The following is an 18,979-nucleotide window of genomic DNA, read 5'->3' on the forward strand; positions in this document are numbered from 1 at the left end:
ATAATATAAAGACATAACAACATTGCATCACACAAAAAAAATAATATTAAAAAACAAAAACTATTGGACAAAAACCTGAAATTAAACACTAAAAGAGTGACAGTAGATATCTAACTTTAACAGAGCTACATATAAATGTACTTTCTCCTACAGACAGCCGGAAGTAATACATAACTTCTGCAATAAATAACCCTTGATGCGGTTATAATGTCGAGGTTTATCTGAGAAGTCTTGCTTTGACCCTCTGACCCTGTGCTTCCGTGTGTGGCCCAGTGCCGGACCTCTGGATGTGTCCCCGGGTCGACCAGCAGGTGGCGGCCGCTGACCGCGCTGCTCTGAGCGGACCTCTCTCTCCGCCGCTTCTCCCAACTGTGGGCGTTTTTTTTTCCCTCAGTCTTGACTCCAGAGTTTCCTTTTTCTTTTTTTTTTTTTCCTCTTTCTGGGTGTTGCCTGCCTGCTTTACAACTTTGGAGTTTCACCGGGGTGTTGCCGACAAGCAGAGACAAGCCGGGCCAGTTCCTACAGCAACATTTTAAAACTTTTTGGACCTTTTTTTTTTTAATTATTGTGTTTAAAGCTGCAGTTTTCCAGGCGACGCCGGACCGCTTTATTTTAGCCGCCGTTAGCCTGCTAAGCTAACCGCCATCGAGCTGCTGTACCGTCGGCTGGGTTGCTAACGAGAGAGCCGTCCGATGCAGGCCATAAAGTGTGTGGTGGTGGGGGACGGGTAAGTTAAAGTACATTTATATTCTCACTTTGACCTCTGTAATGCCGCCGTTTGAGCCGTATTGTAGCCGGTAAAGGCTAACGTGGTTGTTTGTGTTGACCCAGTTACCAACAGTTGGCTAGCGGCTAACGAGCCTCAGATAACATGCCAACATGAGCGACAGCTGTTGTTGTGCAGTCTGCTCTGCAGTCCAGCTGGGTCAGACAGATTTATCTACATGCTCCGGTTAGGTGTGACTGAAGGGGTCACAGCATGGCGTTTATTAGACATGACAGGCCGCCGTGTTGACAACCTGCTATTTAATAGCTCTTCCTATATGAACGTGTGTGATTGATGGTTGTTGGGTTTGTGTCTAAAAACCTTGTGGTGCCTCCTTTGTATGGTTCCATCAACTACACAGTCACAGGAGGCCTGAAAGCAACTTTGACTCTGATGTTGTTTGAGGCCCCAATCAAAATGTGTAAATATCAAAAGTAGCTGATGGAACAGTCTCACCATCATCATCTGTAATGCCATAAATCCAGTCCATGTGGTCTTGATCAGAACAGAGCAACATCCTCACATTTACAGGCACTTTATAACTATTGTCACTTATTGTTGAAAGCAAATGACATGATCTTGGTTGTATGAAATGCATGACTCCTCCTGGGGCGTAAAAAGCTGCTTGAAGTGGTTGTTCTGACAAGGGTTAGTACAAAATGTGACTTTTGGAGTCTCGTTCAAAGTAAGATTAGAAAGTTAAAAGTTTAAAAAAAATCAAAGAAGGGGAGACAAATATCACTGTTAAATGTCCCTGGTTGAAAACTTACAATAAGGCATTAAAGTTAAAACATGCAAGTGAGGTATTATATATGTCTAGAATCACACAAAGTAAGTGTATTTATTTCCCGAATACAGATTAAAGCCAGAATTAGCTTTTTCCTTTCATTTTATTGCCAAAGGTTTTACAGAGAGGATTTTGGATATCACTTTTTATCATTCTATAAATTCAGAAATATGGTGCACATGCAGGAAAAAAAAAAAGACTTCAGAGCTAAAACTTTCTATAAATCAGAGCCTGAATGATAAATAAACAAACCCCTCAGTAAGCAGCTTCATGTATAAGTGCTATTGAAGTGGAAATTTCCAGACGGTGATTGTGAGGAAAGACTTAATTTGAAGAAAACCACATTTAAATGTGTTTGATATAATTAAAATCTACCAATGCAAACAAGCAGTGTATAATAAAATGCACCCCTAAATGTGTATTATGGATGTTTTCTTCTCCCTAATCTGAAGGAAGAGATGTTAACCGGTGCATAAAAACAACTGTTTCTTCCTGTATTGTCTCGCCTTAAACTGAAGAATGGAGGCGTTAAATGAAATAGTTTGCAAGCAGATAAAGACCTAATGTCAGTGTGTTGTGTGTTCGTGTGTTGAGAAAATCAAACCAAACTTGAATGATCACAGTTCAAACATCTTTTTAAAAACATTTTAAAAAGTTTAGACTGATGATAGTTCCCAACTAGATGGTATTTTATCACTCTCGTATATATGAAAACAAATACTGATACCAATTGAGAATCATAAGTGATCGGATTTAGCGACTATCTTGATCCACTTTCAGTCCTACACAGCACTTTGTAAACTATTTGTGCATGTTGTTAGTCTCCCAGTGTTCTTGCTGTGTGCCTAATGTTTCTATCCCTTGAGAAAAAGCTATTTCAGGACAACACTGGGAACGAGCAGAATGTACTGGAGCCTGTCGAGTTATTTTTGAAAAAAACAACATCACAACTTACTGAAGCGCCACGAGAATGTCAAGCATATACTTCCATTGTGGTTCTTGTTAGAGAATAAGTAAAGTGACAGAGCTTTTTGGATTAAACTTGTCCTACGTGATGTGTTAACCTGTCGGGCAAGATGGGCTACACTGACTATGCAAAAAAAGTAGCTCAGTAGTTGCTGTAAATTCACAGAAGACTGTTTTGTAACTGCGGAGACAGAGAGGCGTCGTGTAGATCAAGCCTTCAGTTCTCCTCACTGCATCATTCTCTTCTCTCTCCTCTCAGGGCTGTGGGTAAAACATGCCTACTCATCAGCTACACTACCAATGCCTTCCCTGGAGAGTACATCCCCACAGTGTAAGCAACACACACACACACACAGATGAACACACACTTCATGACCAGCTGTGATGTATGATCATTGGAAATGTGGCAGGTTTCACATGATGAAGGTAGCCTCCTGGTGCGATGGGATGGAAACAACTACATTTTCATGAGCAGCTTATTTGTTTACTGTCTTGGAAAGTACAACATTGTACATTAAAAGCATTACTAATTGGTTTGATTTGGAATCTGATGTTCACTTCTCTACCTACAGCTTCGACAACTACTCCGCTAATGTGATGGTCGATGGGAAACCGGTGAACCTGGGTCTGTGGGATACAGCAGGGCAGGAGGACTACGACAGGCTCAGGCCACTGTCCTACCCACAAACAGTATGTACACAGATAAATACATCTATGTTCTACCCATACATACACCCACCAGCGGGGACAACTGCTGAGCTCTGTTTGTGCAGATTAGTGTCAGCCAGACAATGTTAGCATGAACACTGTTTTCACTTTGCCAGCATTGATTTGCAGTTATTCACTGGCCCCTAATGCTTAAGACAGAGTCTGTGCTCTCAGCAGAGCAGAGCCTCGTATCCATAGTACCTATACACTGTCTGGAGGACGGCGAGAGGAAGTGAAAAGCAGCTCTTGTTTTCCCTCTTTGTCTTCACAACAAACTGGCCTCTGTGGTAGAGACTTGCAGGGAGCTGAAAGTGGGAGTCACTTTGTATTTGACCAACAGGACCAGTCCAGATTTGTCGAGATTTATTGCCCTCCCCCAGAAAACAAAAGGGGGAAAGGATTTCTTTCAAAAAAGCATTTTCTTAGCATTTATTTCTTACCTTTATGTCAATATTTGAGTGAATGCGAGAGTCACTGCTGCTGTCATTTACAGCTGCACTAGTTTCTATAAAAAATCCTTCATTCCCACTGCAATAACCACCCTGAACAAAATGAAATAAGACACTGAACAGTACATTTTATCAACAATTCTTTTAGACGTCTGTGCTTTGTGAGCTTGTGTCTCAAGTGTGTTTTCATATGTGTTGTATTTTTATTGTTGGAGCCTTGTCAGAGGAGAATTTCTGTTTGTATTTGGGACAGACGATAAAATCTATCTATCTATCGAAACAGAAAAAAAAGTCTGATTTTCAACTTTTTGATAGTCCTGCTCATCTGTGAGCTGCTGCTATGCCAAAAAACGTGACCAAATCTAAGCATAAAATTGTGATGTTATCTTTAAAATAATTGTGTGCTCTATGTCTCATTTACAAATGTGGCAAAAATAAACCATTTCTACAGATTCAGGAAGAAAAATGCACTCAGTCAGCACAACTGGAGCCATGAGTGACAAAAATTCCTAAACTTTTTGACTGAACAACAGGCTGTGCTTCCTATAATAAATAATCAAGTAAATTCTACTTTTTTTGTTTCTTTTTGTGTAATTTCTGGTTTTATATTTGTGTCATGCTGCACAGTAGATATGTTTTGAGATCTGCACACTTTTAGCCAAGGTTTTGTTGTTTCAAAAAATAAGCTCATGGTGAGTATAAACGTGGCAGGAGAAGAAACCTGCTTTGAGTTGCGAGCGTTAAGTTGTGATTATTTTTGTTCCCACCTATAATTATGATCAGTGTACCATTATTGTAATATCGTCATTTTCCCTCCGCAGGACGTCTTCCTGATTTGCTTCTCACTAGTCAGTCCAGCTTCCTTTGAAAACGTCCGTGCCAAGGTGAGAACAACCTGCTCTTTAATACTAGGGTCACTGTTTTCCATGAATTGACACGCTTATATCAGCTTTGGTGAATTCAACTATGACATTAAGCCAGATCTAAGATAATGGCCAGCAGACAGTTGCCGTTTTTGACTTAGCTAAGGACAGAACCTTGATTTCAAGTTGTGTATTTGTGGTTCTCGTCATAACGTGATGGTTTCCAAAGACAAAGAAGAGATGTATAAATCCAATGCAGAATTTTATGAATGACATTGTAAGACAGTTTAGTTACTGTTTGATAGAATGATGCAGCCATTAAAACAATACAAGCATGTGGAAGTGCTTCATGGCAAAAACTTTATTACTCCTGAGTTTCTCAAAGGTCACATTATGAATGAAATAAAAACCAGGAAGCTGTTAAAGAAAACTATAATTCCATAACTATACTATAACTTCGAAGCAACCCACACTCATTCACCACTGCTCTTCATCCTACATCCTGTGTCCCGCTGCAGTGGTACCCTGAGGTGAGACACCACTGCCCCAACACACCTATCATCCTGGTGGGCACCAAGCTGGACCTGAGAGACGACAAGGACACGATCGAAAAGCTCAAGGAGAAGAAACTCTCTCCCATCATCTACCCTCAGGGCTTGGCCATGGCTAAAGAAATAAGTCAGTTGTAGCTCCACACATGCACTAATACACTTTGTAAACTTATTGTAATGTCTGTTATTTCTGAGGGACACAGTTTCACCGAGACATTGTTGGAATTATGACATCACATACACTCTTGGTGGTAGGAGGGTATCTATAGATCCCTAATCTTTAGATAGTTTAAAGAAGTATTACGTTAAATAAGTTAAAATCACTCCTCAGTGACCAATATGAAGCCTAATTTATATAGTTTGTGGATTTAAAAGGTGACATTTGCATTTTTTTCAACATTTTCTTGACAGATTTTAAGGCAAAAGCCACAAACTGCCTAATATTTACAGAGCATGTGGATGGCATCAGTTTCTTAACCCTCAGAGGTCCACCGTCATGCCAGCGTGATATAATCATATGACATTTTCAAGACTAGCGCACGTACGGCGATGACGTCAACTTCACTGGAAAGTGCAGACTTCAAACTCTTTCCCAGTTTTTGATTCATGTCAATGGACAGTCATTCTGGACAGAAACTATTTTCAGGAGTGGTATCGATAAACAGAAAGAAAGCCACACCTGCTTCGTATATAGTTGCAAATATTTGTATTTAGGTTGATTTATATCACATTTACCTTTTCATGTTCATATCTGCAACCTGTAGTTACATTTTCAACTTTCAAAATGCTTCAATAAGCATGTTTGTGTTTTTTTTTTGTAATAAATAATACATCACTTCAGATCTGATGGAGCCCAGATGTGAATATAGTAGGTTAAAGTGAAACAATAATAGTCAGATTGTAAAGGTGATGCTGTACTGAAAAAAGATCCCAAACTTGGGCAACATGTTTCCATGTGGTATATAAAGACAAAACTAAAAGTAAGGGTTAACATTGCATTTAGTTACATTTTACATTCAGTTGTTGGGTTTGACTGATGTTTGTCTGAAACTGAAAGATTTTGGACATGATGCCATTTGTATTTTCTGCACTGATCAGTTGTAGTTGATCAACGTTGTGATCACTTGACTTAAGTTTGTGGTTAATTTGTGATGCATCAGTTGGAAACCACCGGTGATGTAATGCTGATCCATACAGAGCCCCACCCACTGCAGTTTTATTGCTGCTGTCACTCTATGAAGTAACTAGAAGAGCATTTGGAGAGCGTAGCCCGCCCTGTTTCACAGAAAGTGACCCAGATCTGCAATAAAATTTTATTGGCCACCTTTCCACCAAGTTTCACAAAATGCAGCTTGGTAGTTTTTGTATAAACTTTTGCCTTATGATCATGAATAATTCCCTTAATCTCAGTGTAGAGTTGCAGTCGTGTGTTTACATGAGAGTCAGAAGCTGGGATACAGTCCAAACCGTGACTTTTGTGATTTGTTGCACCTTTTATTAGGCGACCTAGAGTGAGAAGATTTTAAAATATACTTGATGATACTTTGCAGTCAAAAACAAATTGGTTTTCTAACTTGATTCTTTGCTTTTGTTTGTTTTCCTTCGGCGACCAGGCTCAGTGAAATATCTGGAGTGCTCAGCTTTGACGCAGCGCGGCCTTAAGACAGTGTTCGACGAAGCCATCAGGGCGGTCCTGTGCCCCCCACCGGTCAAGAAGAGGAAGAGGAAGTGCACATTATTGTAATGGAGAACCACAGGGAGTAGAATATAACCGTTGCAGTTAGAACTCGCCTACTTGGAGGGAAGAAGATGGGCGGGTTCTCCCAAATATCTATTCACCCCGTGTCCTTGCTTACATAGAAGCTTCGTTAGATCAGACTTTCCATCTGAAAGAACTTTACAGGTTTAAGCAGTGCTGAGGGGTTTTTTTCTGTCAGATGTGTTGTCTGAACGCTTACGTCTGTCTAGTCCTTTCGGATCAACAGGAATGAAGTGATTTTGCTAGGGCCTTGGGGAATGTGAGGGCGGGAGGGGGTTTTAATTTAGGATCCGAGGATGATTCAGGAGAACGAGGGAGGATCTTACAAAAACACTTTCATGTTATTTTCCTCAGACATTGTGAAGAAACACTACTTGAACTTGAATTTATTGTGAAATGCCCGTAGATCTAACTCTATAAAAGAAGGAGGTCCTGCACTGCACTCTTTCCCCTACACACTAAGAGATTCCTGCTGCCTTGATGAAATTTTAGTTTAAAACATTTTTTTTTTCTTTTCTTTTAGAAGAACTACTTTTTTCCTTTTTTTTTTTTTTTTTTTCATTGTCAGTTGTTGTCGTTGACGGACCGTTTTGTTTACATCCGACTAGACTGAGGTGCTGCCAAAACTCAGTTAACGGTCATTACTCTGTAGTCCCTCTGTGAACACTAAAATGTTGTTTCTCTTCCTTTTTTTAATTTCGTTCGAACCTCTACGAGTTACCATGCAGTCGCGAGTAAACAGTTTAAAGCAGAAATGTCGTAGCAGCTGCCGAGAAGTACGGATCGCAGCGAGCAGCACGTAGAACAGTCTCTGCTCGAGGTTTTAATCTTGTCTAAAGTTTTATCCACAGTATTTTAAAGCTGACTGTCGGGCATGTGAAGGTGCAGTGCAGCCAGCGTCGTCGTGCTCGCTCATTTGTTAGTTTTCAGTCACGGTTAAACCCATCATTTCTAGTCTTCACTACATTCTCGCTCAGAAAGTGCTCTGGCTTTGTGTTCAATCATGTAGCTACCACAGGAAGGTGCGTAACCATTTTATTTTTACCCCCTTTTTATTACTGCGGTTATGAAGTCTGTGAGCCAGTGTAGTAATATCTGAAGGTCGGAACTCATCCTAATGCATCGATTGTACAACATTGAACGGTAACTACTATTTTATTTTGAAGTGAGCAATGATCAAACTCCGAGCTCCGAGGGAACCACTAAATCTGGACTCAACATTTTATCAGTGTTTCTTTGGCACAGAGGAATCAGACACAAATTTACTTTCTTACTAAATGTGGTTTCATTTTCACATAGTAATGTGCTGATTTTTTTTTTTTAAAGCAAATAAATTCATTCAAAATGCTCTGTTGCACTTCTGTCCTCTGTTCATTCAACAGTTTTGGGAAATAATATATATATCAGACTGAAACTCAGGATTTTTTTTCTCTATCACAAATGTGTCCAACAGTTAAAAAAAAAAACTGATTTACGATTAAAAAACTTTAGAGAAGAAGCAAATTCTCACATTTTAAACCCTGGAACCAACAAAATTGTAGCATTTTTAGCTCATAGTATGTCAGCACTGGTCGATTCATGACTTGTTGTCGTGTCAGTGTTAGATTCACAAACTATCAGAGGCTTTTCTTTCAGCTTTAGTTGTACTGTGACGTGATAATTAGTGAATATTACCATAGTGACACTAACATGATGAACATCGTAATCACACCAGCTAAACCTCCTAATGTCAGCAGCATGTTGTGCTGTAAAAAACCTGAAACTGTTCTTTTTCATTTTACAGATTTAATCAGTATTAATACAAGACAATATCAATAATATGATTGAACTGACTGAATCTACACATCTAGTAGAAAATCACATTAAAAAATACACATTGAATATACACTGCCTGGCCAAAAAAAAAGTCGCCACCTGGATTTAACTAAGCAAATAGGTACGAGCCTCCTATTGGATAATTACTGCACGGGCGATTATCTTTCAGCTGGCAACAAGTTATTTAACCCCAACTGGTGCAATGACTTGCTTCTCATTTCCTAAACAACCATGTCGAAAGACACATCCCGTGGTCATGGAAAAGATGTTAGTCTGTTTGAGAAGGGTCAAATCATTGGCATGCATCAAGCAGAGAAAACATCTAAAGAGATTGCAGAAACTACTAAAATTGGGTTAAGAACTGTCCAACGCATTATTAAAAACTGGAAGGATAGTGGGGACCCATCATCTTCAAGGAAGAAATGTGGCCGGAAAAAAATCCTGAATGATGGTGATCGGCGATCACTTAAACGTGTGGTGAGATCAAATCGAAGAAAAACAACAGTAGAGCTCAGGGCTATGTTTAATACTGAAAGTAAGAGCATTTCCACACGCACAATGCGAAGGGAACTCAAGGGATTGGGACTGAACAGCTGTGTAGCCTTAAGAAAACCACTAATCAGTGAGGCTAACTGGAAAAAAAGGCTTCAATTTTCTAGGGAGCATAAAGATTGGACTGTGGAGCAATGGAAGAAGGTCATGTGGTCTGATGAGTCCAGATTTACCCTGTTCCAGAGTGATGGGCGAGTCAGGGTAAGAAGAGAGGCAGGTGAAGTGATGCACCCATCATGCCTAGTGCCTACTGTACAAGCCTGTGGGGGCAGTGTTATGATCTGGGGTTGCTGCAGTTGGTCAGGTGTAGGCTCAGCAACAGTATGTGCTCAAAGAATGAGGTCAACTGACTACCTGAATATACTGAATGACCAGGTTATTCCATCAATGGACTTTTTCTTCCCTGATGGCACAGGCATATTCCAAGATGACAATGCCAGGATTCATCGGGCTCAAGTTGTGAAAGACTGATTCAGGGAGCATGACACATCATTTTCACACATGGATTGGCCACCACAGAGTCCAGACCTCAACCCCATTGAGAATCTTTGGGATGTGCTAGAGAGGGCTTTGCGCAGCGGTCAGATTCTACCATCATCAATGCAAGATCTTGGTGAAAAATTAATGCAACACTGGATGGAAATAAATCTTTTGACATTGCAGAAGCTTATCGAAACAATGCCACAACGAATGTGTGCCGTAATCAAAGCTAAAGGCGGTCCAACAAAGTATTAGAGTGTATGACCTTTTTTTTTTGGCCAGGCAGTGTACATAAAATCTTCATTTAAAAAGAAATAGACATTTTTTGACAAATGAAAAAACAAAGTTGAAATACATTTTTAAATTCTTCATAATTTCAAAACTATTTCCTTCTTATTTAATAAATGAACATTGCAAAAATATTTCTAAAGTTAGGTTCTTCCATTTTACAATGATTTGTAAAAATGAGAGAAATCTCGTATATTTACAGTTTGTCACAACAAAATACTGAATTGTTTTCACAAATGTACGACATCTTTGTCAATCTTGTTTAATTTAACATTGTACATACATAATTAGATATTATAGTTCATTTGATTGTATTCATACATGTAAATACTCTTCATTAAATACACGTGATTTTGCATAAGATTAAGGCGAGATGCATTTTTGTTTATTTATTTTAATTATGCAAAATTACTGGCTTTTTATGAATTGTTTTTCCCCCATTATTTTTCTTTTTTTTTCAGCTGATTGCATGTTGTCCTTTTTTCACAGTGTAGCCCCATTAAGGCTGTCACAATATCAAGCTTTTACTACATGATTATAATAGCCTAAAGCAGTGGTTCTCAAACTGGGGGTCGGGACCCCCATGAGGGTCCCACGATCATAGTAAAAAAATACAAATAAAATAAAGCCTACATTTATCAAAGAAATGTGTATTAAGGCTGTCAAAATTAAAAGTGTATACATCTTCCCACTCCTTTATCATTAATATTAGGATTTGATTATGTGATATTATTCTTTTTTGCTCTTTTTTAAATTCTTTTCTTTTGTTTTTGTTTTTTTCCCCCCTTTCATTTGTTGGAAATGCATTGAATTGATTCATTCATTCAAAAGAAAAGCAACGTGTTAATGTAAAGAGATTAATCTGTGGAATAAACACACTCATTTTTAACGCATTTATGCAAAGTTATTACTCGTGATATATTAAAAATTCAAATTGGGGGGGCACAAACACAAACTTATGTTATCTTGGGGTTTGTGGCTCAAAACGCTTGAGAACCACCGACCTAAAGGATTCACAATGACAATATTAATGTGATGTCTCTAAAAAATAATGATAAACCTGAAATCAGTTTCATGTTTAATGCTGTTTACTGTGTGTGGTATATGGTGAATAATACGCCTGTTAAATACCAGGATGTTGGAATTTGCTTAAAGCACTGCTGTGACCCAGTAGCTGCTGGTCTGGCTGTAGATTCTGTCAACTCTGATCAACTGCTGAAGCAAATCAAAGTTCTGTTTATTTGCTCACTATATGAGTAATCAACTAACCATTTCAGAGTTATGTATACGTCTCTGTTGCAGGATTGGTGTATGAGCAGTATTTTTGGTGGGCTAATCAGCTCTGTTTGGACTAAAACATATTATTTGTGGTCCGTTTATTTATTGTCTTGATCAGCACAGAGAGTTCAGGACTTCTTCATAGATGGCTGGATGTGGATGTCCATCGGTCAAACACCAGCTTAGCAGAAACCGCATCTTCAACTCCCATCCCTGTTGTAAAAAAGGGGAAAAAAAAGAAAAACTCTGACTGTGATGAAGTGGCAAAACAACTGCCGTGAACTCGGCCTTCATCAGCCTATCGAGGGATTTGAACACGGTGGTCTTCTCTCTGTGGGCAGGTTTCGTCCCGTTGATAACGTCTCCAAGTTCTGCAAACACTTCAGCCTGCAAACAAACAGAAACACATAGATGTTGTCTACAAACGGAGGAGTTCGCAACTAAAAGTCACAGTGACAGACCGACCCCTGAGAGGATGACGTCCCCAGACTCAGCCATGGCTCCGTCCCTGCTATCAGCGTAGACCACAGCCGTCTTCATCAGCTCATCGTCCAGCTCCCGCCAGTCTGGCCTGCAGGCTCCCACCGCTGCTCCACACAGAGGCACAGCCAGAGTATGACTATATAATACTGTTGATGCTGCTGATTTTATAGGAACTAACTCACTAAATCAACCAATAAATGTTACTTTAAATTAAATAAATATGGATAGAAAATTATTCCTGGATTAAATAAATAAGGCAATAAATGTATAAATTGTAAATATTATTACTGTTTTACTGTATAACAGTCTTGATCTGCTACATTGACTTTTTATTTGTCTTCTGATTTTATTCTGAAATTTAAAAACAGCACTTAAAATCTGTCTTTTTCTGTCTCCACTAATTTTCCTCTTTGCTTTTGCTTGTGTGTGTGTGAATTATTCCTCCTCACCTGCCACATGGGCTCCTGGTTTGACCCACTGACCGAACAGCACCGGCTCAGTACTCAAGGTTACCGTTACTATGGCGTCGGCTCCCCTCACCGCCTCCTCCACTGAGCCACAGGCCCTCGCTGCACCGCCGACTGAGCGGACAAACCTCTCCGCTCCCTCCATTGTGCGGCCGCACACTCGAACCTGAGGTCGAGGTCCAGGAAAAAGATGAACAACTAAACATTATCAAAGAATACTCCAGTAATCAGTAAGAAAATCAGCATCGATCACTCCAAAGGTATGTTAAGAGGAAAATGGAGCAGCATGTGATAGAAACTGTGATGTTAAATAAGGAAAAGTTTTAGTCTGGGGTTATGTGACAATGGTGGTACAGAAAACTTTGTACAGACAGAATGAAGAATGGGTTAAATATCAACAAAATGTGATGATAATCTCATGCAGTCTAGAGAGAAGCTGACATATTTTTAATGTCTAATAGTTGCAGGAGTTGTAGTTCATCAATCAACAGATATGTTCAGCAAGTTCATTAAACACACAAGACCGTTCAAAAACAGATACACTTCTATTAAGAGCTGCCATTTAAACCTTCATGAACCATTTGCCACTGTACCTCTTTGAATGAAAATATCTCAGTGAAGACATTATAATGACTCAGGGCCTGTTTGCCGGTGCCCAGGATGGCCAGAACTTCTGCTCCAGGACGCATCAGCAGCTGTGCCACACACCAGGATAGAACAAAGGGTTAAAACTCAAAACAGTGCAGGACCAGAGAACAGGAAGTGTAAATAGATGTTTTTAAAAAGTGCCTTTGCAGAGATAGCTGAGACTGCAGCGGTCCTCATGGCCGTGATGACTTCTCCATCCATGACCTGCAGGTTGGAAACATGTCATGAGTTTCTGAAGTCAACCTTTATCATTTTTTTATGTTACATGTAACACTTTAACTCACAGCCTTGACGTTCCCGTACTGTGGATCCAGCAGCACCACTGTGGCTTGAACACCTGGTAAAGAGGAACCGGCCTCCCTCTTGTAGAAACACACCAACTTTGTGGACAGAACTCCATCATTCTCCATGTATGTTGGCATCAGACCAAGAAACCTGCAGTATAAAATAGAAGTGAAATCCCCCCTGTGCAAAATCATCCATCCATCCATTATCTATACACCGCTTAAGCCAGGGGTGTCCAATCCTGGTCCTCGAGGCCACAATCCTGCAAGTTTTAGATGTTTCCCTCTTGATTCAATCGATCAGCTCATCATCAAGCTCTGCAGAAGCCTGATAACGATCCTGATCTACATCATGGCTCCGTATGGAAACAAACTGCCAGAGTAATGGAAATATCTGGTTGTTAGGCTTCACAGTGATGGTAAAGGATACCAGTGGATCAGTGACTAACTTCAAATCAAAATACAGCAAACAGGAAATATAGAATGAGCCGTAGTACCGCTAATCAGAGCCATGGAGGTTGTCCTCCTAAAATAATGCCACAGACAGTGCACCACTTTCACAGTCTTGCTCTGAAAAACAGGTGCTTCAGGTTTGGAACAGGAGTTATCAATGGAAATCTGAGTTTGTGTAGAATATTGCGCAACGTGAGCCTCTATAGAAGGCCTCCAAGAAAATAAACCCTTGGATGCTCTTTGGCACTAAACTGCAGAAGTAAACTTGCAGTAAAAGAAAGCTGATGACTATTAGGAGCACATTGTTTGCTTTAATTACATTTGTTGGGCTCACGTGGAGCATGTTTGTTGTGAACCTGGTGTGGGCTACCCACATTGAATGCTTGGTCCTGACAGTGAAGCACAGGTTAGGGAATGTGATGATATGGAGCTGCATGAGTGCAAAAGGTAGTGCGGAGATGTCATGTCATTTATAGATGCTGCTATGAAAATCTGTGGATAAAATACTGGCTGACAGGATGACTCCCAGTCTGCAGGGGTTTGGCAGAAGAGGAATAATCCTGCATGATAACAGATCAAAACACACTGCCAAAACCACACAGGAGTTTCTGAAGAGGAAGAAAATAATTGCTCGGTGATGTATATGGCTGAGTTGAATCCAATAAATCACACTTGACAGAGAAAGGTAGAGCAACACAAGCCCTCCAGCAACGAACAGCTGGAAAGAATATTCTCTGAAGAATGGCAGAAGAGATTTAGTATCCTCCATGCTGAGGAGGAATAAACCTGTCATCAAAAATAAAGTTTAGTATAAGAAGTATTGATTAAACAAAACACTGATTAAGTAACTTTTGTTGTGTTGACTTTCTATGTGGAGCCTTTTTTTAACACAGTAAATCTAAACTGTCCTTTTTAAACTTTAAATAAGAGCTAGAAGCAATGCAATTATTAAGAAATGATGCAATCTTGCAGTGACTTCTCTTATATATTCTGCACAAGCGAAGAGTGTCTGGCAGCAACAGTCTGTTACTGTTTGCTGGTGAGTCATTTGTAAGCAGAAGACAGGCCTACCACAGTCTAAGAGGCCTACCCGCTGTGTTTCTGCAGCGGCACCGTGGAGCGCACAGGCTGAATCACCTCAGCACTGTCTCGGGTGGAGAATTTGCCCAAGGCCTCCTCCAGACGAGGGATCAGGTCTCTGTACCGCAACAGGCGCTCCACTTCCTGCTCCCATATGATAACAGGAGGCCCAGCCATGACTTCTGCTGCTGCTGCTCCTCACACTTAGATTAGTAACTGTGTGTGTGTTTGGTACAAAGTCCGAGCCTCTGTCCACAGTCAGCAGAGTCTGAGCCGCGTTCAAGACCTGCAGTGAAACTCTTTCAACAGTGTGGTGGTGAGAGGAGGAGCTGCAGAGGAGGAGTTAACATGAGAGAAGAGTCAGTGTTAGATTGGGTGTGTTGTGACATGAGAGGAGTGCAGAACAAAATAGAAACGCACAAGTAGTATGATACTGTAGCTTCTTTGCAAAGATGATAAAGCCTGCTTGGTAAAGATGTTAAGTGTTTGTTGCAGACAGTGTAGTAGAAGAAGTATTTGGATTATTCAGTACAAGGACCCTTGAATAAATACTCCATTCCAAGCAAAAGTCTTGCCTAAAAAATCCCACTTAAAGGGAAAAAAGTACAAGCAGCAAAATGTACATAAAGTACTAAAGTAACAGTGCTAGTTTGACATTTATATGACCGATATATTATTATATATGACATCACTGGATTATCATAGTAAAGCATCAGTGTGTCAGCAGTATGTTACTGTTGTAGCTGCTGCAGGTGGAGCTGGTTTGAACCACGTTATACACGGTTTTATACATAGAAACAACAAACATCGAAGAGGAAACAAGAACAAAAAAGTTCTGAATCACAAATGCATTAGTTTTTGGTTTTTTTTAAAGAATTTTTTCTCACATGTTGGATTTTTGGTAAGATATTGACTAATTAGAACATTAATTGAAGTGAAACCATGTGAGATGTATCAAGGTAAAAGCATTTCCCTTTAAAATGTAGTGTAGTGGCAGTATACAGTAGTGTAAAATGGAAATACTCAAGTGCTGTACATGTGCCTTAAAAGTGTACTTAAGTACAGTACTTGAATAAACCCTCCCGGTCAGTTTCCACAAACATTAGCTCCACCAGAGACAGATGAAGCAATCAGAGGCCGTTAGCTAATGATGAACATTTTGACAAGTCTGATTTGTAGTATCTCTTATAATCTTAAAACATAATGCTAAAATTCAAATTACTCTGTAAATAAATAACAAACTGGGCAATTATTTTACATCATTATGATATTAAAGCTGCCTACAAATTCTAAATGAAGACAAAAATAAACAATAAAAACACCAGGTGTAAATAGAAAATTATTTTATTATGAAGCAGGAGATGGCATTGTATTCTGACACAGTTTAGTGGAACCACAGTCCTAAAAAGTAAAAAAAGAAAGAAAAAAGAAACTAAAACATCGATATTGTTCTGTCATGGATAACATTCTCCTTTATATCAAACATAAAACAAAATTATTTAAATCCCCTTTCTTCAACGAGATTTTGTCAGAGCAGTGCAACAAAAATCACACCAGCAGTCTCTCAATAGCCATCTGAACCGACTGAATCTGTGGTTTGAGCTGAGACCCCTCCTTTATGGTGACTGAGGTAGCGATGACGGGGCGCGACACCCCACAGGCCCGACCCAAGGCCTGCTTGGAGCGGACAAACACGTATGGGACGTTCTTGTCCTCGCAGAGCAGTGGCAGGTGGAGGATGATCTCCAGTGGTTCAGCATCAGCAGCCATCACGATGAACTCAGCGATGCCTCTGTTCAGGGTTTTCGTGGCTGGGGAGAAAGGAAAGCATCACAGGGACAGTGAGTTTACATTTTGTGAACCAGCAGAAATAATTTCAAATAGCCCTTTTTGGTAGGTTTGTAATCATAGTTTTCTTTACATCAGAAATGACAAGTTACATTTTCATGGTATCTTGTAGCAACATTCCATCACATGCTTTAAATCCATTCCACAATAAATATCAAACTATAAAAATAAAATATTGCAAATCACAATGTCTGGAAAATTTAGATTTTTTCCCCAAATCATGAAGCTCTAATCAAATTACACATTTTGTGGGAAGTTCCTTTTTTTTTTTTTTAAATTATTGATTATTCATGTAAATATGTCAAGTTATTGCTGTTTACATCCTGAACTGTAAGGCTGTGGTTTTTTCAGTGTATTATAACATTTGACTTTTAGATCAATCGATGGTAAAATAAAACAACTTTTGATGCCCATACTTGGGTATATTATTAGAGGTGCAATGATGAATCAGTTACTTCTCATATTTTAAATTAATTAACTATTTTCATTATTAAATATTCAGTTCAGGTAGAATTTAAGAAAAATCTAAATTGTGTGACTCCAGTTCTTTAAATATGAACATTTTCTCGTTGCTGTCTTGCACTAAGACATTTTAAAATCGAACTGCTCGATTATTCAAGGAAAAAAACAATCATTGATCAATAACTATCTATATCAATCTATGATGCACGTGATCTGGTGTGATTTGTAAGAATATCTTTAAATTGAACCCATATGAGAGGCTTTTCAGAAAATCTAGCTGTTTGTAGCTCTGTTGATCTGAAGAGACACCACGTTTTACAGACCTCCAGAGTCCCAGTACATTTCAGACGGGTAAACAAACTACCTGATGAATATGGTCGCTCTGACTGTGTTGTAGTGAGAGGATTTTCTGTTTTCTTACCTTCATTGGCCCCCTTCCTCAGCTGTTTGTAGTTGGACGCTTGTTGCACCAGGTCCAGGATGGTTTTGGTCAGCGTGGCGTCAGCCAGCGGGTAGGCCTTTGGGTTCACTTGAGGTTCAGTCTGGTGATAGCACAAAAAACAAAGTAAACTCACATTAGCCGCGTAAAAGCAGTGTATGGAAAAAATAAACGAACAGATGTAATTTTGAGTTTAGGTTTAGAGCTATTCTGCAGTTAAGTCTGTGATGCTTGCTAACAGTTAGCTTGTCTGCTAGCTTGGGCGCTCATTCAGAACACAACACTCACCATTGTGAAGAGTTTTTCTTGTATTCCGGCCCTCTCGGCGAAATGCTTCACGGAGGACTATTTTCTTTCACCAAAGTTTGAAAAGGCAACAAAACGCCTGTTATTTTATGCAATACTTCGTTTTTCTTGAGCGCTACTGACTCTCTCAGCTCTGTTTCATGCAGCAGGTCCGAACGTTCACCGCACGTGTGGGGTAACGCACATGCGCACTAGGAACAGGAAGCTTTTTTTTTCTTACTCTCGCGTTATTTTGCTCTTCTTTGGCAGTTTTCATCTGCATAACTGATTTAATATCAGAAATGTAGGGTTGATAAAAATGAATGGATGTTACATATATTTTTAATGCTATAGACATTCGACTTGTGTCTTAAAAGTGTGTCTTGCATTTTTTTGGGGTAAATATCAATTCAATCGCCCACGAAAAACGGTTTTATTTACAGGGAGCGAACAGGATTCTGTGAAGTACGCTACACTTTCAAAGAATATCCTTAGAGTTGTTACAAGGAATTGCTCCGGGTGTATGAAATACGATGTTATTGCTAACTAAAATGCACATATATAAATTATAAGCAATGTATAATTATAGCAGGACATTTCAATGAGGAAAACCAGCATTGGCGCGCTCAAAAGTTCTTCAGAGATTTCCGAGTTAAAATAGTTCATTTTCACTTACTATATTAGCTTATGGCAGATCACAAGCAAGTAGTATACCATGAGGGCACCATAGCATCAATTAAAATAAAGTTAAAACAAAAAGACACAAAATTAATGAAAGCAATAAAACTTTCAAAGTAAAGGCAAGTCCCTGTTATTTATGTAGCAGTAGAGAAATAATTAATAGTTGGCTACAAATACTATTGGTGTTAGAAATTTAGCGAACTATTTATCTAACTATTTGTATACTAGGGTGAAAATCTTGTATGAATTATTTATAATGAGGTATTTGTTAGGCACACTCAAAACACAAAACCTTCTCTTATGTCATATATAAAAAGGGATCAATAAAGTTCTATTCTATTCTATATTATCGGAAAAATGTTTTTTTTTATGCTGAGACATGTGGAAACAAAACAATGTCAGTTTTAAGGGTAGTAAACAGTAAATATACAAAGTCTGTCCAGAGGGTAAAAAAGTGACCCATAAATAAGTGTTAAATCTGTATTAATCTGCTTTAATTAAAGAGTTTGTCCATATTTTTTGTGTAACTGCGTTCATCTCCGTGGCAACAGAGGGCGCTCTCTCATTGGCTCTGCTGTATATCTGTC

General features: G+C 39.3%; 3 protein-coding genes across 3 annotated transcripts; 1 reads left to right on the plus strand and 2 right to left on the minus strand.

Moving 5' to 3' along the window:
• Positions 1-425: 425 nt before the first annotated feature.
• On the plus strand, positions 426-8,197 carry LOC103376111 (ras-related C3 botulinum toxin substrate 1). The gene is made up of 6 exons (XM_008306476.1): positions 426-727; positions 2,779-2,850; positions 3,092-3,209; positions 4,498-4,560; positions 5,058-5,217; positions 6,704-8,197. The coding sequence occupies exons 1-6, from the start codon at positions 693-695 to the stop codon at positions 6,832-6,834; spliced, it is 579 nt and encodes a 192-aa protein (XP_008304698.1). The 5' UTR covers positions 426-692; the 3' UTR covers positions 6,835-8,197.
• Positions 8,198-10,037: 1,840 nt separating this feature from the next.
• Positions 10,038-14,928, minus strand: crym (crystallin, mu). Its single transcript, XM_008306477.1, has 8 exons — positions 14,688-14,928; positions 13,145-13,295; positions 13,002-13,064; positions 12,806-12,907; positions 12,195-12,378; positions 11,728-11,849; positions 11,567-11,649; positions 10,038-11,477 (listed from the first exon to the last, which is right to left on the minus strand). Exons 1-8 carry the CDS (start codon positions 14,852-14,854, stop codon positions 11,402-11,404), a joined length of 948 nt encoding a protein of 315 aa, XP_008304699.1. The 5' UTR covers positions 14,855-14,928; the 3' UTR covers positions 10,038-11,401.
• Positions 14,929-16,005: 1,077 nt separating this feature from the next.
• On the minus strand, positions 16,006-17,901 carry snu13b (SNU13 homolog, small nuclear ribonucleoprotein b (U4/U6.U5)). The gene is given in 3 exon segments (XM_008306479.1): positions 16,006-16,488; positions 17,409-17,529; positions 17,715-17,901. Coding segments are annotated over 3 exon segments (462 nt in total). The 5' UTR covers positions 17,718-17,901; the 3' UTR covers positions 16,006-16,150.
• Positions 17,902-18,979: the final 1,078 nt, after the last annotated feature.

Source organism: Stegastes partitus, unplaced genomic scaffold, assembly GCF_000690725.1.
Source record: "Stegastes partitus isolate 25-593 unplaced genomic scaffold, Stegastes_partitus-1.0.2 Scaffold3671, whole genome shotgun sequence".
In the NCBI taxonomy this organism is placed as follows: Eukaryota; Metazoa; Chordata; class Actinopteri; family Pomacentridae; genus Stegastes; species Stegastes partitus.

Coding starts and splice junctions, on each gene's coding strand:
- LOC103376111 (XM_008306476.1), top strand. CDS start 693: ATGCAGGCCATAAAGTGTGTGGTGGTGGGGGACGG. Junction 728..2,778: donor TGTGTGGTGGTGGGGGACGG/GTAAGTTAAAGT, acceptor CTCTCCTCTCAG/GGCTGTGGGTAAAACATGCC. Junction 5,218..6,703: donor GGCCATGGCTAAAGAAATAA/GTCAGTTGTAGC, acceptor TTCGGCGACCAG/GCTCAGTGAAATATCTGGAG.
- crym (XM_008306477.1), bottom strand. CDS start 14,854: ATGGCTGGGCCTCCTGTTATCATATGGGAGCAGGAAGTGGAGCGCCTG. Junction 12,908..13,001: donor TCTCAGCTATCTCTGCAAAG/GCACTTTTTAAA, acceptor TGTGTGGCACAG/CTGCTGATGCGTCCTGGAGC. Junction 11,850..12,194: donor ACCAGGAGCCCATGTGGCAG/GTGAGGAGGAAT, acceptor TGTGTGGAGCAG/CGGTGGGAGCCTGCAGGCCA.